This window comes from Candida orthopsilosis (genome assembly GCF_000315875.1).
Source record: "Candida orthopsilosis Co 90-125, chromosome 3 draft sequence".
In the NCBI taxonomy this organism is placed as follows: domain Eukaryota; kingdom Fungi; phylum Ascomycota; class Pichiomycetes; order Serinales; family Debaryomycetaceae; genus Lodderomyces; species Lodderomyces orthopsilosis.
The window spans coordinates 1,327,606-1,350,623 of NC_018296.1; the positions used below are offsets into that span (position 1 = coordinate 1,327,606).

The 23,018-nt window shown below is 38.1% G+C and overlaps 11 protein-coding genes across 11 annotated transcripts; 6 read left to right on the forward strand and 5 right to left on the reverse strand. All coding sequences in view use genetic code 12, as the record gives it.

Moving 5' to 3' along the window:
* Window positions 1-126: 126 nt before the first annotated feature.
* On the reverse strand, window positions 127-945 carry CORT_0C05840 (hypothetical protein; the record flags this gene model as incomplete). The annotated part of the gene is made up of 1 exon (XM_003868813.1): window positions 127-945. One exon carries the CDS (start codon window positions 943-945, stop codon window positions 127-129), a length of 819 nt encoding a protein of 272 aa, XP_003868861.1.
* Window positions 946-2,129: 1,184 nt separating this feature from the next.
* Window positions 2,130-3,158, forward strand: CORT_0C05850 (hypothetical protein; the record flags this gene model as incomplete). The annotated part of the gene is made up of 1 exon (XM_003868814.1): window positions 2,130-3,158. The coding sequence occupies one exon, from the start codon at window positions 2,130-2,132 to the stop codon at window positions 3,156-3,158; it is 1,029 nt and encodes a 342-aa protein (XP_003868862.1).
* A 483-nt stretch (window positions 3,159-3,641) lies between these two features.
* Window positions 3,642-5,165, forward strand: CORT_0C05860 (hypothetical protein; the record flags this gene model as incomplete). The annotated part of the gene is made up of 1 exon (XM_003868815.1): window positions 3,642-5,165. One exon carries the CDS (start codon window positions 3,642-3,644, stop codon window positions 5,163-5,165), a length of 1,524 nt encoding a protein of 507 aa, XP_003868863.1.
* Window positions 5,166-6,230: 1,065 nt separating this feature from the next.
* On the forward strand, window positions 6,231-8,999 carry CORT_0C05870 (Zcf10 transcription factor; the record flags this gene model as incomplete). The annotated part of the gene is made up of 1 exon (XM_003868816.1): window positions 6,231-8,999. One exon carries the CDS (start codon window positions 6,231-6,233, stop codon window positions 8,997-8,999), a length of 2,769 nt encoding a protein of 922 aa, XP_003868864.1.
* Window positions 9,000-9,142: 143 nt separating this feature from the next.
* Window positions 9,143-9,949, reverse strand: CORT_0C05880 (20S proteasome assembly protein; the record flags this gene model as incomplete). The annotated part of the gene is made up of 1 exon (XM_003868817.1): window positions 9,143-9,949. The coding sequence occupies one exon, from the start codon at window positions 9,947-9,949 to the stop codon at window positions 9,143-9,145; it is 807 nt and encodes a 268-aa protein (XP_003868865.1).
* Window positions 9,950-10,621: 672 nt separating this feature from the next.
* Window positions 10,622-11,968, forward strand: CORT_0C05890 (the record flags this gene model as incomplete). The annotated part of the gene is made up of 1 exon (XM_003868818.1): window positions 10,622-11,968. The coding sequence occupies one exon, from the start codon at window positions 10,622-10,624 to the stop codon at window positions 11,966-11,968; it is 1,347 nt and encodes a 448-aa protein (XP_003868866.1).
* Window positions 11,969-12,129: 161 nt separating this feature from the next.
* CORT_0C05900 (Rpb9 protein) lies at window positions 12,130-12,468 on the reverse strand (the record flags this gene model as incomplete). The annotated part of the gene is made up of 1 exon (XM_003868819.1): window positions 12,130-12,468. One exon carries the CDS (start codon window positions 12,466-12,468, stop codon window positions 12,130-12,132), a length of 339 nt encoding a protein of 112 aa, XP_003868867.1.
* A 224-nt stretch (window positions 12,469-12,692) lies between these two features.
* CORT_0C05910 (Mnp1 protein) lies at window positions 12,693-13,223 on the forward strand (the record flags this gene model as incomplete). The annotated part of the gene is made up of 1 exon (XM_003868820.1): window positions 12,693-13,223. The coding sequence occupies one exon, from the start codon at window positions 12,693-12,695 to the stop codon at window positions 13,221-13,223; it is 531 nt and encodes a 176-aa protein (XP_003868868.1).
* A 2,200-nt stretch (window positions 13,224-15,423) lies between these two features.
* CORT_0C05920 (Aft2 transcription factor) lies at window positions 15,424-17,778 on the forward strand (the record flags this gene model as incomplete). The annotated part of the gene is made up of 1 exon (XM_003868821.1): window positions 15,424-17,778. One exon carries the CDS (start codon window positions 15,424-15,426, stop codon window positions 17,776-17,778), a length of 2,355 nt encoding a protein of 784 aa, XP_003868869.1.
* A 399-nt stretch (window positions 17,779-18,177) lies between these two features.
* CORT_0C05930 (Smf12 protein) lies at window positions 18,178-19,938 on the reverse strand (the record flags this gene model as incomplete). Its single annotated transcript, XM_003868822.1, has 1 exon — window positions 18,178-19,938. One exon carries the CDS (start codon window positions 19,936-19,938, stop codon window positions 18,178-18,180), a length of 1,761 nt encoding a protein of 586 aa, XP_003868870.1.
* A 1,140-nt stretch (window positions 19,939-21,078) lies between these two features.
* On the reverse strand, window positions 21,079-21,849 carry CORT_0C05940 (3-phosphoserine phosphatase; the record flags this gene model as incomplete). The annotated part of the gene is made up of 1 exon (XM_003868823.1): window positions 21,079-21,849. One exon carries the CDS (start codon window positions 21,847-21,849, stop codon window positions 21,079-21,081), a length of 771 nt encoding a protein of 256 aa, XP_003868871.1.
* Window positions 21,850-23,018: the final 1,169 nt, after the last annotated feature.

The following is a 23,018-nucleotide window of genomic DNA, read 5'->3' on the forward strand; positions in this document are numbered from 1 at the left end:
ATAATGCGAAACATTTTGCTTATCACCTCGATTTTACTACAGTTCTTTCACGTTTCGCTTTCCTCACACTTAAGAAACTCTATGTCAACAATTAATTGAACGAATCTATAAACTACTGTTTCTAAGTCATTCCAACAACTCCTTCACTTCTGGTTTCTCAATTTCAGTTGCGTAATTGGGCCTTGGTTTTTCGTAGCCTTCAATCGTTCTACCATAAGTGATACCTCCCAATCTACTAACCGGTTTCAATTTGGAAACATCCAATTGCGAATTTTCTTCATTGATGACATCCTCTCTAACATGGAAGGTCAAACCCTCCGCAATAACCAACACACCTGTGTCTTTAGTTGGATCAGTTTTGGATTTCCAAACATGGTGAGCAACTAGCTTAGCTTCGATCGAAAATGCTGATTCAGCAACGTGTGGTGGTTTAACCAATTTAGAGTCCGCTGGGGTTAAACCCGATAGCTTCCACTCGTCAACCCCAGGAGGACTGTTGATGGCACAATAATTAGCAGCTTCAACAAACCATTCGCTAATGATATTGATTGTTAATTCACCAGTCTCTAAAATATTATTGCAGGTATCCTTCTTTTGGTCTCCACTAGCAGAAAACCCCAAAGTAAAGATCGGTGGATCATGATTAGCCATATTGAAGTATGAAAAAGGTGCAAGGTTGCGTTTACCATCTTTGGATACCGAAGATACAAACCCAATTGGTCTAGGTGTGATGGCACTAATTAAAGTCTTGTAGTTATTGACAGCAGGTCTTCCTTCTTCGTAAGGGTTCAATTCAACTTTCTTGTGGCTTTTCCATTCGTCATTGTTAGCGCCGGATCCAACTCTCCAATGTATATCTGGAACCTGTGTGTATTTCCAAGTATTTTCAGCATCAAAAGATGGTCTTGAAGCCTCAAGTTGAGTAAATTCTGGATGACGTGCCATATTTCGGATTTAATAGTAATGAATCGATCTGTGTAACTGTTTAATTGAATGTGAATGCTTTTGAAAATATGTAAATCTCATACACTAACCTTTCATTAAAACAAAGAAGGGGCGATTGGAGGGCTTTTACTAAGGAATAGTATTTTTGCTAATTATTTATACTGTTTGATGCTTGCTGTTTCACTAGCCGATTCATCCCTATTGTTTCATTTAAAAAAATTTCAAAAACAATAAAAATTGCTTATTCAATCGATAATTGACATATCAAATTTTTGTTGTCGGAATTGTCACTAAAAAGAAACTGTGTAAATGTATCACAAATGTACCTTGGACGGAATTCTTTGAAAATCAGAGAAACCGTTTCCCAATGGAAAAAGAAAGAAATGATATGACAAATGGAACCAGTTACTTAAGCGTTTAATTGTTTTGTCCCCGCAAAGAAACGCAAAGGTTGAAAGCTTGTCTGCACCTCATTTTGCATACGCTTAATCGAGTTGGTGTTGATTGGTGCATCCCTATAGTCAATGCTGAATTCCTTTTGTTTCGCTTGTCTCTTCAGTGGTAAGAATATGTCTATCTAGCATGGACTCATTCTTTTGTTCTATAATATTCCAAAAGTGCATATCAAAATGACTCTCTAATATGTTCACCTATGTCTTGAAGTACAATTTATCTTACCCATCCATTTAGTTCATAAAAGTTAGCATGGATTTGGTGCGAGTTGTATACAAATATGTCTACTCCGCTTCACTTGAAGGTGCATATCAAGTACTACAATCATCTGATTTTGATTTCTCAGTAGTATGTTTCAACAAAAGAGCTTATTACTGTAAATCACTCCGATAGACTGTTGGCTTTGAAGAACCCTATTTTTTATCGTTTACTCCGCAAATGAGAAACATGCAACAAGGAAACAAAAAAGAGATAAACAAGCCTTAAATTATTATGTTTTATTGTTTATTTATTTTCTTTCTGTAATCAGAAGATCTCAAAACCAAACGGACTTTCTTTTTACCGGAAATAGATATGTACGTATTGAAGTATTGGATGATGAGATTAGTTTGAAAAGGATCCTTATTATAAAAGCTGACTTTTCTGGACATTCTAAAGTCCCATTCTAGAGCACACTACACTTTTTCTTCTTCACTACTTCAAAAGACTACAAGTACAAACAAAAGCCAATCATGCCCAGCTCTACCAAAAAGACTATTAGTAAGGAACCACCACCACCACCAAAAGGACCCAAGATTACAGAAATGACCGATGACACCATCACTAAGAACACCATTTTGGTCAATTCACAACATACCAATATGAGGTTGCTTTTCCTTTTACAAAAAGTGGTTCAACATCTTCATGATTTTGCAATTGAGACGAGATTGACCACTGAAGAATGGGAAGTTGCTATTCAATTTCTTACTGATACGGGTAAAATGTGCTCCGATATCCGTCAGGAGTTTGTTTTGTTATCTGATGTTATGGGTTTATCAGTTTTAGTTGATTCTATCTCCCATCCAAAACCACCAAATGCTACAATTGGTACATTATTGGGACCATTTCACACTCACGATGCAGCTGAAATGCACCAAGGTGATTCCATTTGTTCTGACGGCAGAGGTGAACCATTATTAATTGAAGGGTTGTTGACTGAACCAGATGGAACTCCAGTTGCCGATGCCGCCATTGATCTTTGGCATTGTGATGCTAATGGGTTATACGATACTCAATACCCGAATAGAGACCATCCTGATATGAGAGGTATTGTCAAGACGAATAACAATGGAAGTTTCATCATCAAATGTACGAGACCTGTGGCCTATCCAATTCCTCATGATGGACCTGTTGGTAAATTGTTGCAAAAAATCAACAGGCACCCTTACAGACCAGCTCATATTCATTTTATCATTGAAAAGGAAGGTTACGATAGGTTGATTACAGCATTATACGCCAAGGGAGATCCTTATGAGACTTCGGATGCTGTGTTTGGTGTCAAGACACTGTTGTTGTACACTTTAGATAAATTAGGAACTGAAAAGGCTAAGAAGTATGGTATGGACCCTGAAGACTGGTATTTGAAGTGGCATTTCAAGATTATCACTAAAGATGAAGCTAAAAAATTGATGGTTCAGAAGAACCAGGAAGCTTTGACAGGAGCTGCGACCAACTTGATTCTCAACGCCGATGGATTGCCAGAACCATCTCCATTGGACTAAATAAGTAGCTAAGTGTGTATGCCTCAGTAGTTTAACTTTTTGTACGAGAGTGATGTTGAATTTTAAATGTACGCTGTAGCTCCAGCTTATACCACTCTACAGTGAGGGTCTAGCAGTGTTCTTCTCGAGAATGCTACTTGGTGTGCTTGCCTCATTCGTCGAGGTGGAAATTCCTGCACGGTTTAACGCGTTATCGGTTGGTCTACTCCACAATTCGGAACGTGTTTCCGACCTGCTCTCCGTTGTGCGTGCGGAAGTGAATACATCCATAATGACAAATAATTGAGAGAAACTATTTTTTGCTTTTTCCGATCGCATTTCCACTTATTTTCTCTTGTCGCATCAGAGTCTCAAAATCCGAAGTGCATCAAAGTTAAATCCTAATTGGGGCAACAAGATGAATAGGGTATATAATGAAAATTAAATCCTACCATGGCTGCAAGTGACTAATGGCTGTTTGTAAATCACACTCATAACTCACTCATGCTCACAGTATTCAACAAATCAAACCTGAGTGTGGTAGTTCAGTGTTTCATTAGATGTTATTCGTTGGTTCACCCAAGATCTAAAGTTGTCAATTCTACAGATGAAGCATTGGAGGGGGTTACCTCCAATATCACGCTACTTTCAGGTGGCTTTGGTCTTAGTGGGGTTCCCGACACCATCATCAATGCACTTGTTAAAAAACCGGAGATCAACAACATTACTGCTGTTTCAAATAATGCAGGACTTGATGGCCGTGGGTTATCGCAATTGCTAGTTACTGGCCAAATCACCAAAATGATAAGTAGTTACATTGGAGGTAACAGAACTTTTGAAAAATTGTATTTGACTGGGGCTATAGACTTGGAGTTGACCCCTCAGGGTAACTTGGCTGAACGAGTTCGTGCTGGTGCCGCTGGTATTCCCGCATTCTATTCACCAACTGGTGTCGGTACATGGTTAGAAGAAGGGAAGTTGCCAGTGAGATACGACTCCAATGGTGAAAAAGTTTTGAAAGCTAGTCAAGCTCGCGAAGTGCGAGAGTTCAATGGAAAAAAGTACTTGTTGGAACCAGCAATATTTGGTGACGTGGCACTCGTTAAGGCGTATAAAGCTGACACGTTGGGTAATTGTTGGTTCAGAGGGGCTGCTAGAAACTTCAACTCAGTGATGGGAAGAAATGCTAAGTTAACCATTGTTGAAGCAGAGAATATTGTTGAACCGGGTGGAATCACCCCTGAAGATGTTCATCTACCAGCAATATACGTCGATCGAGTCATCCAGTCCACTACACCAAAAGATATAGAAATTTTCAAGTACTCCGAAACCAGTCAAGATCCATCATTCGAGAAGCCCAAATCAGAGAATGAATTGAAAAGATCAAAGATTGTCAAGAGAGCAGCGCAAGAATTCAAAGATGGCTCATTTGCAAATTTGGGTATCGGAATGCCTACTCTAGCACCAAACTACTTGCCCGAAAACATCAATGTCACATTACAATCCGAAAATGGGATCTTAGGATTAGGTCCTTATCCACATAAAGGACAGGAAGATCCTGACTTTATAAATGCCGGTAAGGAAACTGTTACTCTCGCACCAGGAGCCTCGTTATTTGGATCTGAGGAATCGTTTGCTATGATCCGTAGTGGAAAAATTGACTTGACCATCCTCGGTGGGTTGCAAGTTGCTTCAAACGGAGATTTAGCTAACTGGGGCTTACCTGGACGAGTTAAAGGTATGGGTGGTGCCATGGATCTCGTAAGCAACCCACAAGGTACTCGGGTTGTTGTGGTTATGGAACATGTTGATAAAAAGGGAAGACCAAAGATTTTACCCCAATGTCAATTTCCGTTGACTGGTAAAAAGTGCGTTTCAAGAATAATCACCGACCTAGCTGTGTTTGATATCGTTGATGAGAAGTTGGTGTTGATTGAAATTGATCCAGAGAGTACCATAGAGGAAATTATGGCCAAGACTGATGCTCCTTTTGAAATCTCACCAGATTTGAAACCTATAGAAGTTTGAGAGTGATAGTAAATAATTAGAAGCCTTTATTCATGCATGTAGAGAGCTCTGTTGACGGACACAGATGTGGATGGCAAATCCACCTATGAAAACGCTCCAGCCCGCTAGCAGGCGAGTTTATCTCGCGGACTCCGAGCTGAATGAACGATAAAATGGAGAAATCGTTTTGTGTAATCTCAAGATGAAGGACATCTATGTCGATCTACAATATCCCCAAAGTCTATCTATGGTATTGCCTCTCATCGCACTTTTTAGCAGTGGTGAATATACGAGATGCTTTTTGCGTAAATAGGTTAGTAGATGAGATCATTATCTGTTTTAGAAAATGAAAGCATTGTCAAACATGAAACGATCCATTACAAAATGTGAATTTCAAGGCGTGAGGGTTTTGTAGCATGCAAAATGGTTATTCAGTTTGCTTGAAATTCCAAACCATGAACCACTAAGAAGAGGATGCTGGAACGGCCAGCCAAAAGGTCGTGGCTAATTCTATCATTCAACTAATGAACCAGCTGTTATGAGGTTTTACACTTGTCTTTACTTTTACTACAATAAATAATGTTGGCTTGGATACTGGATTGGACTACGATGAAGTGTCGATAGTTTGGGCCAAGAAATGATGCTTTAAAGATACACATCGTGCTCAATTGCACTTTTCAAGGCGAAAAAGCCTAAATGCACTTTTTGAAAGAAAAAGGCATTTTTAATTTTGTGTGTTCAAAACGGGTTATGATTTTATGATGTCTCGTTATGCTATTTCATGTACAGTCTAAATTATATGAATCAAAAGATTTCCCTGATAGCTTACTCCAAAAAATCAAAGAAAGCCATAGATATCATCTACAATAACGATTGCATTCACAGTGTCCGTTACTGACACGCTTCATTCAAGTCTAAAAGACCACCTTCCCTCACCAAATACACTCATACAGGCAAAAGACTCGAGTAATAACGAATCCTGAGATTGAACTGCTTCACAGAAATATCACTCCACATATTTAAACATAGTGACTAAATCCATCAACCAAGCGAGCACCCTTACACAACACTTCAAATTTTAATCGAATGGAGCACGGCAAGGACGAGACGCGGGAGCCCACCAAAAGAAAGAGGATAAAACAGGCATGTGATTATTGTCGTTCTAAAAAAGCCAAGTGTGATGGAATATCACCATCATGTACCAACTGTACCACTAATGGTGAGAATTGTACTTATACATACTCTTCCAAAAGGCGAGGATTACCAACTGGGTATACCCACGATCTAGAAAAGAAGGTCGCCATACTTCAGGCAGTGATTGCAAGTACTATACAACAACGCCCAGAATTTGAAAGTGCTATATGGGAGAGTTTAAAAAGTCAACACAACTTGATTGCTAATTTGCGAGAGTTGAATGAGTTATGGAATAACCATTCAATATCCAAGTACATTGAAACTGTTCTGCATCAGGAATCTCCAGCATTGAAGAGCTTCAAAAGTGTAGGGTTACTCAAATCCGAAACATCCAGTGGTGCTAATGAGGATGATTTAGGTAGCAAATTACAGCTGCCACCAAATAGCTCGAGTAATAATTTCGTTCATGACCATGTGAAACAAGAGAAAGTTTCATTATTGACTGAACAAGTTGGGACTACGTCAACATTGAACAACGCCAGCTGCACAACACAAGTACTACCTCATCCACAACCACAAGAACACCATATACCACAGTTTGCAAATAATATATCGACCTCATCAGGAATGTATGAAACCAACAACTTTGTCAACGATCCATCATTATTTTTGAACTACGACATATTCCAATTCATTTCCGACGAAATAGAGTCCTCTGGTGGTGCAGAAAACTGGGAGCCAGTTGCATTACAATACCATGGATTATCGTCCATTATATCTGGATTCACAAACAAAGCTATTCAACAAAACTACAAAAGGAAGCCGAATAGGAAAAATCCTTTTCGAGTAGGATCTATATTCAATGTTTCTTCATTTGCAATTAGTGCTAACCTTCAGGATAAGTTACAACTACCGCATGAGATTTTCCAATTTCCTCCAAATGTTCGTATGCTTGTAGATCACTACTTTCAAATTTTTCATGTTTTGATCCCCATGTTGGATAAAATCAACATTAAAAGACAACTACATCACCTCCAGCTGCCAAACAGTGATGCCAGGCAAATTGATTGTAACTTGGTGGCCCTTATATGGGCAGTTGTAGCCCTTGGTGAAGCTAGTTCTAATGTAACAGGTGATTTTTCAGCTGGATTAACCTACGCCAAGAATTCTATTTTAGCCTTGGAAAACTCATTGACATCAACAATCGAGACTATGCAAGCAATGTTGATTTTAGGTTTGTTTTATTACCAAGCAGGTCAATGGGATTATTCATGGGTTTTGATCAGCTCTAGTTCGAGAATGGCCATTGATGTTCGATTAATGAGAACGGCTACTGATGAAGAAAGCAGCAAATATCAAACAAGCGCTACGTTGAACAACATAAGTAGGCAGAGAACTTGGGCTACTGTTTATGTGATAAATACTTTATTATCAGCAAGGATGGGTCGGTCGCCAGTGGTACGAGCAGCTGATTGGCCCATTCCACAAATAGATACTGATGGTTGGGAGGAATGGGACTCTTGGGAGTATTATCATTCCTCTGAATCCATACGGCTTGATCATGGACGCTTCTTGTCCAATTTCAACCAATTTGTGAAGATTGTATCTATTTTGAATCTCGCTATTACGTCAACAATCAACACAACTACAGGAGTCATTGACGATGGTGTTGTTGGTGGGAAAATTAATTATGACGATCGAAAGAACCCCAGTAGTATGACCATGAGCAACTTTGAAACCAAAATTAATGAATTCGTTCGAAACATGCCCGACTATTGTCGCTTGAAAGAGCATTCCAATCCACCACCATATCTAGCTATTGAAGGAGTCAAACAGTTAGTTTGGTGTGTATTGGTTGTAAGATTGAGCTCGTTAAAAGGAAACAATGATGCACATGAGATGTTGATAAGAGCAAGAAACAAGCAATACACTAAGGCTATCCTGGTGTTGCGTAAAGTCTATAGACCTGAAGTTGTCAAGATTATTAAGATGTATCCTTTTGTTGATTATTTTCTAACAATGGCATTGAACTTTCCCCAAATGATGGAATTTGCAACTGATCATGAAAAAGTGATGCATTGTCGTGAAGTTAGAAGCTTGTTACTCCAAAATGCTGCAACTTCACCGCCAATGAGAATCTCGGTTGAAATTTCGCAACAAATGAATTTGGATCAATTGCAATTTGATACACCAAAAGCTCAAGAGAGTCCAACCATCGCTAATTTATTGAATTCACCGTCTAATGAGCCACAAGGAGTTGAGGTAGTGGGACTGCATTCACTGGTGACAAAGAAGGAAGAAGAAGAAGAAAGCGTGGTTGGTCAGCGGGATCCAGGGGAGGAAGATGAGGAAGTCGAAAGTCAAGCTCGTGCATTATTAACTGGTGTTAATGCTTTGAGCCCGCCACCTGGTAGTAATGGATACAAGGACAAATTAAGCTCCACTCCTTCATCTGCTAGGTTTGAAGAAGTGAATGAGCAGCACCAGTTTTCAGTGGCTAATGAGCCCGCAATGCAACCTATTCAGTCGATGCAGCCAGTACAACAGATGCAACCAATGCAACCAATACAACTAGTGCAACCAGTGCAACCAGTGCAACCAGTGCAACCAGTGCAACCATATCAAAGCCCTCTTTATCCTGGACCCCAAAAGAACTTTCAGTTTTATCAAAACCAGCATTGGACTCCGTCCGAGAACAATAACATTCAACATCGACATTAAGAATACCTACTACATCAAATTTTGAGAGGATATTACGACGTTGAATCTTTTTAAGCAATTATACAGGTTCAAATATATTTGTATTACTATTGAAGAAAATTTTATTGCGATTTTGAAACAAATACACCCATAACAATGTGGTATCAACCAAATATACCTTCTTCCATTGCGTTTGGCACTGACTTATCACCATATACACCCAACCAGCTAACTGGCTTAATCCACTTATCAACTGGACCATCACCCTGGTTCTGTAGTTGTAAAGTTTCTCGTAACTTAGTGGCTGACTTTTCAGCATCATAAAAATTGTCACCTTCATAAACATAACTAACAAGAACTTTAATGTTAATCGATTTCGAACTATTTTCACCGTTGTAAGATATGATTGCCTTGACCAATTCGGTGACAAATCGTGAATTCCTCTCGCTTTCTCTATCCTTTGGGTCATTTGATTCGAATAATGAAGTGGATAGTGACAAATTTTCCAAGTTTGAACTAATCAAATCTTCGGTATCGTATAGTTTGATATCTCCACTATTGACACTTTCCACTAATCCAGCATCTGAGGAGTTCAAAATAAGAACACTTTCGAAATGATTTGTTGTTATGAACGGTACAAGTACTTGTTGAATAAAAGTAGGCGTATAAGTAGGTATGATTGGGCTTCGTTGCTGCACAACCGTGATATTTAACTCAGACGAGTGGTAAACTTCAATGGCATGATTTATGCCTAGTTCTGAAGGCGAATTGACGTAGTCAATTGGTGAAGCAAATGGATAAAGATACAAGTCATCTAAATACCCAATCTTGGTTAATGAGTATGTATGAATAATTAAATCAATAGTTAGTTGGGGAATATTTCCAATTGATATTGATGGAACAATTAAAGCTGAGCCGGATATATCAGGCTGCCTGCTGGTGTCAAAGGGAATATATGGAGAAGTCGACATTGGATGCTATGTGTGGAATAATGTCATTTATGGAAGGCGAGGAGCTTCGTATAAATATCATTTTGGTAAAGCTACCAGCCAATCACGTGCACTAACACCAACAACAGTCGCTTTCCACTGCACACCACCAGTGACATATCAGTTAACAGTTGACCAGATGTCAATCAGCTGGTACTCATGGGGAATAAATCTGGGTAAGTATTCTACTCCGAGATAGCCCTGAGGCGTGCATTGTAGGAACTTGAATATCGCACGGAAGGGTGTCGCAATGGTAGTATGTAGCACCCAAAGTTTTATCACTACACTTCTTTTCAGTACTCTCAAACCACCTTCATTGGGAATGTGTATAAGGTCGTTCCTTTCCTGTGTTGTGTAATTCTTTATAAACACAATGCAACAAAAAACTTCCATATACACAACGGAAACAAAATATAATCAAACACAAATACAATATTAATTTTTAATGAACGAAATTATAATCCGCACTTTCTTTGAATTATAAACTGGCCTCCCCCAAACCTATTGAGAAAGCAAACGTATTAGAAAAGTCAATTCGGATCGAGTGTGCTGTACAATATTACACATATCAATCTCAATTCATCACCAATTACAAACTCATACGCTTTTTGGAGTGCTTAATTTGCTTTCCTTGTGGCCTTTCTCCCTTGCTTCATGCCTAATATCTTGAAGAAGTTATATCGCAATTACCAGGAACATCAACACCCTTCGCACGAGCCTTCCCCCACTTACAATCAAGACAAGTCAATGGAATCATTTCATCAGCTGCATCCTGGTGAGCAGATCAACCACCCCGGCCCTGCTCAAGCTGCAATGAGTAATACCAATGTAAGTTCGACAACAACAGCTAATGTGACGCAAGCAGAACAACAGCAACAACAGCTGCCACAACAGCAACAATTTCAACAACAGGAGCAAAATGCCCAACAACAGGAGGTGCAACTCCAACAGCTGCAACAACAGCATCAACAAAATGTACCAAAATCCGCTGCTGACGAGGCGATTCAAAGATCCTTGCTACCACAAAGATCTACTGTGAGTAAAGGCAAATATTCGTTAAACGATTTTTCAATAATGAGGACATTAGGAACTGGTTCATTTGGTAGAGTTCATTTGGTGAGATCAGTTCATAATGGAAGATATTACGCAATCAAGGTGTTGAAAAAACAACAAGTTGTTAAAATGAAGCAAGTTGAGCATACTAATGATGAGCGTAAGATGTTAAAGTTGATTGAACATCCCTTTTTGATAAGAATGTGGGGCACGTTTCAAGATTCACGAAACTTGTTTATGGTGATGGATTACATTGAAGGTGGTGAATTGTTTTCATTGTTGAGAAAATCACAACGGTTCCCCAACCCCGTGGCAAAATTCTATGCTGCTGAAGTGACATTGGCTTTGGAATACTTACATAGTCATGATATCATTTATCGAGACTTGAAGCCAGAAAATATCTTGTTGGACAGAAATGGACATATAAAGATTACAGATTTTGGTTTTGCTAAAGAAGTTAGTACAGTCACTTGGACATTGTGTGGAACACCCGATTACATTGCTCCTGAAGTTATCACCACAAAACCATATAACAAATCTGTAGATTGGTGGAGTCTTGGTGTTTTGATCTTTGAAATGTTGGCAGGGTATACTCCCTTTTACGATTCCACACCAATGAAGACGTATGAAAAGATTTTGGCAGGCAAGATTCATTATCCAAGTTTTTTCCAACCTGATGAGATTGATCTTTTGTCGAAGTTGATAACGGCAGATTTGACCAGAAGATTGGGTAACTTGATAAATGGACCTGCTGATATAAGAAATCATCCCTGGTTCAAAGAAGTGGTGTGGGAGAAATTGTTGGCTAAGGATATTGAAACGCCTTATGAACCACCAATCACTGCTGGTGTCGGTGATTCATCATTATTTGACCATTACCCCGAAGAACAGCTCGACTACGGAGAGCAAGGAGAGGATCCATATGGTCAATATTTCCTCGATTTTTAGACCCTACAGTTGTTGCTCTATCTTTTTGTAGTTTTGTTATTATAGTTATTACTTTTATATTAAATTTAAAATGTAACAAGATTTATAAAATATAAGTTAAAATCTATACTGAACTGAAATTGTAGAAACTCTTCTATGAGAATACATTCTCCTCTACCATGCTATGCTTGAAAAACGTTCTTGCACTCTAAACATACAAAGAACAAAATCATACTTGTATCTTTACGCCTTTGTTGTGATTGGAAAAACACACAATCGCGGTTCCCACAACGGGTACATTCTTTATCACTTCGGGGTAAAGTTGGATCATTGCCGATATCTTCAACAACACCAGCAGTGGCACCGATGTTAGTCATTAATTCGTGACGATACACTTTGGGGTTTTCTGCTAATTCGGTATATCCACAATTTCGACATGCATAGAGTAGACGTTGATCCTCTTTGTCCTCCTTTGGGTACAACATGTTATTGCACTCTGCGCAGAATCTGAAAGATGCCATCGTGTGAGAAAGGTTAGGACGGGTGAAGGACTAGATGAGTGGGTGAGTTGTAATGGAGATATGGGCTTCCATTTTTCAGTTCATTTGTTTCTCACTTAAAGATTTGCGTGCATCGATGTTCAAAATGATTCTTTTTTTGTTTGGATTCGTTATTAAAAATTTTTCATTTAGTCCAAGTAGACCTCAAGCATTAGCCAAAGAGCCACACAACAACTTCGCCAAACATGTCAGTCATTCGTCAAGCCATAGCACGTAGCCTTAGAGCCACCCCAATCAATAGGTCACCATCATTCATAACATCCATCAGATTCAACACCACCTCTGCCGAATCATCATCACCGGTAGATCCAAAAATAACCCAAATTGTTGATCAAATCTCCACATTAACCCTTTTAGAAACTTCACAATTAGTCAATGAATTGAAATCGAGACTTAACATCAGTGATATCGCATTACCAATAGCTGGTGGTGCTGCTGGCGGAGCCGCACAACAAGCTGCCCCAGCTGAAGAAGAAGAAACCAAACAACCAGTTGAAGAAAAGACCATGTTTGCTGTTAAATTAGAAAGCTTTGATGCTAAAGCCAAACCAAAGGTTATTAAAGAAGTTAAAGGGTTATTGGGATTGAGTTTAGTTGAAAGTAAGAAATTTGTTGAGAGTGCACCAAAAGTATTGAAGGAAAATGTCGCAAAAGAGGATGCTGAAAAGATAAAGGCTACATTAGAGGGATTAGGAGCTAAGGTTGTTTTGGAGTAAATTGGAGGGAGAAATGTGGAAGAAGAAGATGTAGGTTGAACATTTTTTGTTGTTCTTTCTGTATCGTTGTAAAATCGGATAACCTTGTAAATACACGCATATTCATGAATTAATTACTTTAGGGTGTCTTTTAGGCATGTACTTGGGCAATTTACGTGGGAATTGCCGTATTGCTCGACGTCATGAAGATAAAACCTTACATACGTAGTTAATGAATATTGTGATGGAATGATGGCTTGTGAATTTAGGAACCTTATGATATGTTGGCAAGTCCATTCTATCATTATCATCATCGAGTCGAGACAATCCAAACAGAATGAATATGCCTCTTCTTAAGGCAGGCCCCGTTGAACACATACATCATTAGGGGCAACATTATATCAATTGTAGTTTCAAGAAAACCTTCAGCTAGTTCGTCAACAGCAAAGCTATTAATGAGTTAAATGTTGCCAGTTCATGTAGGCTGCGAGAATGTGGTCGGTAGCGCATGCTTGTGATTTGGTTATAATTCAAATGGCAATGAAGATGTTGAATAAGCTGAAGTGATTTATGAGTTGTAAAGAACTAAACAGCTTGTTTGAGGACTTCAGTGGTGAGATCAGCTTTTTAGTCGTCTGGCAATCAAAAAATTTCTCAAAATTTGGTACAGATTTACAGACAATCTCTAGCATAGTTCTGGCTCTCTTCTTTTTATCGAGCAACAAATAAAGTTAATTTGATTAATCCGTTTGTAAGCATTTGCAGAACTATCATTATCAAGTTGTACAAATTCGTAGGAATTTGACGACAACATACAATAGACAATGCTTGCTGATGACGCAATAGCACTATTGGTTTTGTGCCATTTTAAACGTCATTGGTATACTCTTTTACAATCCTAGCTTGTTTCAAAATTGATAATGGCTGGTGACATAATATGAAACTGACAACTTTGAGGGAGCTAAAGTTACTACAAGTATGCGTCGGGAGTGAACATAGAGGCGGAGTATACTAAGAGTGCTAAATTGTAACTAACTTTGCAGTGATTGACACTTCTGGGAAAAGTGAACATGCAAAATCATTTGCATCAGAAGGATAGCAAAGTTTATTGCAAAACACGATAATTAAACACTGGCATTAGTTATGTCTATTTCTGTGGCAAACACGTCATGTCCTTTGCATTTCAGGAAAATCGTCTGGTATTATACATCAAACTGAAACATATCTCAGCACACAACCAAAATGTCTTGATAGATATAGGCTTTTAGAGACACAAAATTAAGGGGTTAAGTTAGACCAGATCTAAAAGTTTAATTTTACTTGAGATTTCTCTCAATCTTTCCTTCATGTTGCATATGAAAGCGAATTCACCAATTAAAGAGAGACGACACTTAAATACCTGATATAGGTTACTCCTGTGGTCAATATTATGAGAACTCATGTCTGTGACCGCTAAAGATTCATTGTCAGATGTATTGACCCATTTTCCAGCGAGAACACACTCTTCGCCGTTCTTGGTAAAAGTTTAATAGTCTAGATTACCTCGGAATAATAATATTTTGTGTCTGGTGTCTGTTTCCATATTTTTTGTCTTGTGAATTGTGTTTGCCATTTTTGTGTACTTAATTTAAAGTAATAAATTATAAATAAAAGAATTGATCAAACGGATTTCCATTTTTGAAATCCATTTTCAATCCTCAATTTTTTTAAACAAAAAATACTATATATTAACACCCAGGACTCCGTTTTACATTCCATTACTGATACACTCCTGCTTGCGTCTATACGAGGTTGCAACATATCACCAAAACAACAGTTGTCCAGTTTTCGTTTCAATAAGGGGTTGTATTGAAAGGCTGATCGAAGTCCGTCGAAAAGAGGTCACTTGAAGATTTTACACACTAATTTTTTTCCCTTGCTGCAATTAACGGAGTTCAGCAATTTAACGGTTAGGCTTGGATATCAAGGTTAAATCCAATCACATCTAGTTACGAATTTGTTCTGGGGGTTACAAGTGAGACTCAGTATAATATTGAATTCGCTGTTCCATAGTTCACCCACAGAAACTGTCAAGATTACAAGGTTCACCAGTTCTTTTGACTATTTTGTATTATCTATCTTTGGATTATGTTCATAACAAGTGGATTCATACATATACGCATACCATTTAGACAAAATAACATTAGAGACTTACCCAACCTAAAATCATACTCTTTGGCCAATGAGTGAAAAGGTTTCTTATAGGATCCCCCTTGATGATTTAAAGTTGGAAGGTCAACAATTTTCTTCAAAAGATGACATTAAGTCTTGGCTACAGGATATTCTATTACGGACCAAGGGCATTCACATTGTCATAGAAAGATCCGATGCCACCAAGATAATATTCAGATGTAAAAACAAGGAAAAGAAGACGAAAATTATTGAATCAAAGAATAAGAACACAAAGATACCAATACGACGTCACACAAGCTGCCCTTTCAAGATTAGAGCTAATCTCAGTACGAGACTGAGGACATGGACTATACTGGTCATGGATGATCGACATGATCATGTTGTGGACGGTCACGGAGGGGGAAATTCTCTGCCAAAGCTGCAAGTACAACAAGAGCTACCACCTTATATTTCCCAAGAGGAACAACAACAGCAACCGCCACCGTCACTTTCTTCCTTAGGACCAGGGATGCATTTGAGCAAGAGTAATATGGATAAGAAGTCAAAAATGGAATCAACTGCAAAGAATGATGATAAGAATTGTTCAAGCAATACCGACCAAAGCTCTTCAGTGTCCGCTTTTTCCAATAGAAGTACTGATGAGTTCAGGGATAGTCCACCTACTTCTCTAAACCTGATTGGAGAAGACGCGTCAACGGGTACAGATGAGACGTCAACCTCTGGAAACTCTGTTTCCAGCTCGATTAGTTTGCCCAAGAAACGAAAGTTTCACTCCACAAAAGACTCGAACAGGAGCAAGAAGCAAGAAGTGCTGTCGGCACCAACGCTTGAAATTCCACAAGCTGCGCGTAAATCCATTTCTAAACGTGATCTGAAGAAGAATATAGATACAGGAAAGAAACCACGGAAGAAATCTGCTCATGATCCAATGCAACAACTATCACCGCAACAGAGCCAGCTGACTACCAAGTCACCCAGAGATTTACTGACAACTGGCCACCATGGCACAGAGACTTCACGTTCTTACCAAGACCAGCAAAATGGGCAAATTGACCAACCTAAATTCTCCCCTTCACAAGTCAAGGCTCAAGTACTACCAATTCCCAAGCCTCAATCACAAACTCAATCCTTGTATGCTATACAGGCTTTGCAAAATGAAGTACGGCAAAAAATTAAATACTACATTTTAGACAATAGAAATATCACTGATAATCAAAAAACGGCGATGTTAGATTCATTTGTTTCGCAATTGTTGATTGAGTATAGAAATGCCTTCAGCCCACAGTTTTTGGATTCATTGAGACAAAATTTGTATGGGAGAGAAAATACAAATGGTAACGGGGTTGCCCCTGGAGGCTCAAACACTCCAGTGGAGAGAGCAAATTTTCAACAGAGTGGACCAATCACCCAACCTCCCTTGAACAAGAAGGCAACATTGAACAATTGGTTGCTTAGTAGCTTAGGTGATTCTTCAGGGTCAGGATTACCGAGTTCTTCAATCCCATTATCACCATTGTTGAATGATAATGAAAGTGTTTATGCAGCAGCAGCGGCAGCAGCAGCGGTAGATGGAGCTGACGGTCTACCTAGCAGCTCCTTGGAAAATATGTTGCCGGCACCGTCAATCAATGGCCAAACTTCAAATGGGTTGAGTTATTCCAATCAAGGCAATGGTCAGTTGTCACAAATACAAAATCAAGGGCAACAGTTACCTCCCATCAACAGTATACAGAATAAGATTCCGTCTAGTGGTGAAATCAGCTCGAGTGGGAATCTAAATCTGGATTCGCAATCATCGACTAATAATATGTTGAACAGTCTAGGTACCCCTGGCACTTCCTTTGGAATGGGAGGTGGTTCTGGATTAGGTGTTAATTTTGGTCCATCAAATGGGTCAACGAATGCACCAACAAACGGTTCTACTAGAAATAGTGGCACTTTTTCCAACCCAGCAAATTCCCTATCGTCATCATCGTTTTTTGGAAATGTGGCAACAGGGAATGGTTCGTTGATGCCGCCATTAAATCCAGCTGCATCGACGTTGAACCCTTCACATATTCTCAAGAATGGGGTTGGCAATAACACGAACGGGTTGAGCAACAATACCAATGGGTTGACCAATAATCTGATGATGAGTAGCCATAGTCATAATTCACAGGCCAATAATGCCAATCCCTCAAGTTTGACTCCACTTAGTTTCAACCCTGGAAAGAATGCAAACGCTCATTTATTCATGACTTCAAATTCATCACAACTTGGTGCTTATAATAACAATAGCAATAATAATAACCAGTATTTATTTGCATCACCATCTACTGGCTCATCTAATCAAATTAATGGAAACAGCGATAAAGATCAAGGAATTATGTTGAATAACTTATCAAATTATGATTCGGGATGGTGAGCTTGTGGGGAGTTTCTGGGAGCAATGGCTTTAATTTACTTTCATTTCGTGTGTCTATTTTTTACAATTTTTAATTTTACTGTGTATTAAGTGTGTTTTCAAATAGTTAAATTGGATAGAGATTTTTAGTGTTTTTGGATATAAAGAGGTGGCAGTATAATAGTACGGCGGGGGGTTGTGGGAGGATTTTGAAGAAGTTTTCTTTTATTGGCTGCAAATATCCCGTCACAAAAACCAGAGTCAAGAATAATATTTTCTAGATACGTAGACGATACTGATTTCGTTTAACACAGATGCCTAAAGGTAGTCGGTTATCTCCAAAAATCTCTATATTGGCTGATTCTAGATTAGAAAACGATTATTTCCATTTCTATACATATCCAAATGTAAGGTCCTCCTTCATCCAGATACACCATTCTTTGCCATATCATAAATAGCATAAATATTCAACATTGAAACCAAGACCCAAACCACAACAGCACATACTGTAGTCACCCAATTATTCGTCATATACTTGAACCGATCACCATTTTCATCCACATGATCAACTTTTTTGCCATTTACTTCATCATCTTGACCCAATTTTACCTTCATGAATTTTTTGGAACATGTGAAATAAATTAATGGTGCTGTTAATGGTGGCAACAAGATTGATATTATAACTTGTGAGATGTTTAATGCAATTGCCATCCCGTCTCTTCCTAAACATGCACTCACGATCAAACAGGGTACTATGGATATACTTCGAGTGATTAATCTTCTTAGCCACGGCTTTAAAGTCCAATTAATATGCCCTTCAGAAACAACTTGACCAGCAATTGTACAAACGATACCGGCACTTTGACCACTGAACAATAACGCAATCATAAAGATGGTTCCCATTGCTGGTGCGATGGAACGCGAAAGTAAATCATGAATAGTGTATAAATCCGCATCCATTGCTTCTGGGGTTCCATACATTGTTGCACCAGCAACAATCAAGATTGCCGAGTTGACAAAAAGGGCTAATGTACATAAACTGATTGCGAGTTCAACGATTGAATATTTTAATGAGTAGTTGATTGCTTTGTAGGATGGTTTATATTCATGATAAAAGAAATCAGCTTCTTTTTCATATTGCTTTTGCTTTAATTTCTTCTTTTCTTCATCCGAGTAAGCATTCGAGCCACTGCCATTGTAACTGTTGTCATTGACAATTTTGTTCAAATTGACATATCCATTCTTGACGTCATAATCTCGTAAACGTGGTTGAACTAAACCGGAACCCAAGAACAATGAATGAATCATTACTGTAGCACCAACAATTGACGTGGCAATAGTTAGACCACTGCCATCAAACATTTGTTTACTGGGCACATACCCTCTAAAAATATCTCTAGCATCAGCATGGATCTTGGATAATTGTATACAAAAACAAATGACAACCACACCCACCAACGCACCCACTGAATATTCAAAGATCTTGACAAACTTCATTGAAGATGTATCAGCACGATACGCCATAAGGACAAACAAAACATCAACAATTGTAATTACAACACCAGCAGGTAAAGGTATCCGTAACAAGATATTTAGTGCAATTGCACTACCTATAACCTCAGCAATATCAGTAGCTATAATAGCAGCTTCAGCAAGGATCCATAACAAGATGTTTAACTTTTTGGGGAGAAATTCTCGACTACATCGGGCTAAGTCATACCCCGTTACACTACCCAACTTGATACATAAACTTTGTAAAAATATGGCGATACAATTGGAAAGAAACACAATGAATAGTAATGAAAATCGATTTGAGCTTCCACCAGTAACACATGTTTGATAATTACCGGGGTCGATGAAACTGACCGAAACGACCAAACCAGGCCCGATAAACGATGCGTATTTGCGAAGGATCATTTTTGTCTTGCTTGTGATTTCAGTGATTTTCTTTTGTTGTGGTGGTTGCTGAGCTTGTGGTTGTGGATGTGTAGTTGTGCCTGAGTTTACGCTAGAGGTATCAACAGCATTACTAATGATTTTCGTACCATCATTTATGGAATAAGATTCCTCTTCTTCCTGCATGATTTCTATATCATTTAGTTTTTCCAGTGGTTGTGGCTGTTCTTCATTGGTAGTTTCCTTTATTGATATTCCATCCCCAAGGTCGATGGATTTCGTCATGACTGTCAAAAAACGAGTTGTTATATAACCTCTTATTTGTACTCCTGATCTAAAGTCACAGATAGTAACGTCTTCAAAATTTTTTCTTGGGTGGTGTGTTTTTGACAGAAAGAGATGAAGAAATAATTTTTCTCTTATTTTGCGTTTTTTATGGGGAGAAAGAGAAGAAGAAATCGAAAAATGTAGGAGAATAGGATTACTCTTTATATATATATACCCAGTCCTACCTGCCACTCTTCTTGAATCTAAATATAGATACTCTCAATCAGTCCCTAATTGATGTGCTGGCAAGAAAGAGATAACACTAAAAAATAAAGAGAAGGTGGCTATGTAAATTGTATTACCGCCAATTATAGAAACTAATATTCTATGTAGTGGGATTTCCCTCAAATGCGATTCCGGAATATTACGATGGGAAAGTATTACACAAACACAAGAGCATTTAATTATATAGTACTACAGTTATAATAAAGGTATTGGAGAGATACACAAACTATGAATAACACTCGAGATGTGTGGGAAATCACGGCAATGAGATGCATTTATAAATACTACGGTGTTCACATTCCTTGCCACTCGTATGTCTTTTCCGCAGTAATAATACACAAACAAGGGAAAAAGCGGTGGCATTAACCGTGGCAATTTGAAAAGAACACCACAAAATTTTACATTTTACACCTCAGATTTTTCGTAATTTGATGGAACGACAAGAATCTTTAAGGGGAAGTTCTCACAGTTAATTGGCGTAAATGCAAAATTCAGTGAAAATGTGCCTTGTTAATTACGAAGTCACTTCCGATATATTCCTTAGAGAGAAGCTGCACATTCCCCTTTCTTTTAAAGCTATTTTTAGTATCTTTATCAGCCTTTCATCAATTGCATAGAAATCTCAAAGTACAAGACTGGTAAGGCTTAGCGGTTGAGGTGTGGTGGTTATACAAATAAGAGTTGTTGATAGAAGTACTTTCAGGGCTGTGGCGAGGCCCATTGATACCTGAACCAAGATTGCCAACCATAGCTCCCCCTTTTTTTGAACAACTCTAAAACAAAATCTATTTTGGTTCTATATAACAACTACTCACGCAAAAGAGAGTGTCTATAGTCCTTCCTCTTTTTTCTTTTTGTTTTTTAATTTTTTTTTTAATTCACACTGGATGGATTTTCAACAAATGATTTAATTGGTTCTCCACCATCAATAATCTTTTTCACTTTAGTCAAAATATCCTGGAAATCATTAAATTCAGTATATGGAATCTTTTCCCTAACACAATAAGTGATTAAATCTTTACCAGCTTTGGCAAACAAAAGATTAGTTTCTTTAGCTGCACTTAAATCAGAAACTCCATCACCACAATAAAACAATTTAGGTTCGGTTGCCACATCATCTTTGACTTCCGAAGTATCGTATCCGTGATTGGTCAACCATTCTTTGATGGATTGGGCTTTATCATGGCCGAATGGAGAATCAGGGTGTTTGAACAAAAGTTCCCAGTTTTCTCCATCGTTATCAATACGTACGTCATTTGACATGATTTCAATATGTTTTAAAGCTTCAGCACCAACTAGTTGTTGTAATAAAGCAGATATCAATGGTTTCATACCAGAACTAACAACAATGATTTTGATATTATGAGAATTGCAGTAGTTGTAAAAAACTTTAAAACCTGGGTCTAATTTAATATTGGATAATAAAATTGAAAGACACTCATTGAATGGAGTTTTAACTGAATCGATTTCTTCTTTGAATCCATCCCTGAAATTGGTTTTACCATCAAGGATATCTTGACCAATGGCACTTCTTTTGGCTTCTCCCATACCAAGATTATCAGTTAGATAATCGTTGGAATCTTGTAAGGTGACTGTACCGTCAAAATCAGTGAATACAATTGCTGGTGGAGTTGCTGTAGACATTGTGGAATAGGGAAACAAAGGCTATATGCGGTTAACTGGATATGTAGTTTTGAATAAATAGTGGTTGTTGAAAAGTAAGTTTGCGTTCTACTTAAGTTTTGTTGATTGTCCACCGCCCCACCACGCGGGTCTATATTTTATTTGTTGGTTGTGTTTGAGTACACGACTTTCGGCGAAAGAGACGTAAGAAAACACTCTTATTGCAACAAAGTTTACTGGACTCGCAGTTACAGGCTGAATTTTGTCAGGCATGACATTTTGATCTGAGTATTTCACTTTTCTTTCTAGGAGAATTGAAGAATGTGGCGTTCCAGAGTATTATGTATTTTCTTGCTTTCTGCATTTCGTTATTTTTTCGCCGAAATCAAAATCATTTTACAACCTTTGAGCAATTGTAACAAGGAGACAAAAAAGCTTTTCGAACTACGACAGCGTCAAGAAAAGTAGAGTAGAAACGAATAATAGGAATTCTGATGGTAAGGAATCTTCTTGCAATATCGAAACGAATGTAACCCAGAATTTTTCTCATTACAAAATTTTTGCAATTGATAAGTAATCGCCAAAAGTAAAGCATTTAGGTACACTGAAGCGTACCTGAAGCGCACCTGAATCGTATGCTACTCTCCATGGGGATCTCTTTACATATCTCTGAAGTTTAGAAGAGAAGTGAGTTGTATTTTGTAAACTCACAAAAAAAATCATAGCTATTTATTCCCTTGAAAGATGTTTATACATTTTGCGCATGGATTATGCAGAATGCCACACGTGATCTCACTTCCAGTTTTAAACATCAGCTTCATGATGCACTTGTTAAATTATTACATCAAATATGTAAGTTTTGACGGAAACTAGAAAAGTAAGCAAACGGTAGCTTCGGGTTTCAACATTTATTACTGATATATAACTTTTTGCTGTCTGATGTATTTTATTTCTTTTTTTTTTATTTTTTATTTTTGTTTTCAGACAGACAATTACAAAATGATGTAACTGATATATGGAAATCCGTTGTGAGTCCTTGTCTCTTATAAAGATTTGACCATAACTTAGGCAGTAAAGGCCAAATGACTTTTGTTGAGTAAGTAGTAAAGGCAATTAGAATATGATCTGATATATTAAAAAAAGTGTCTGAATTGCTATCAACTGTCTGCGTCTTTGTTGCATAGATGTAA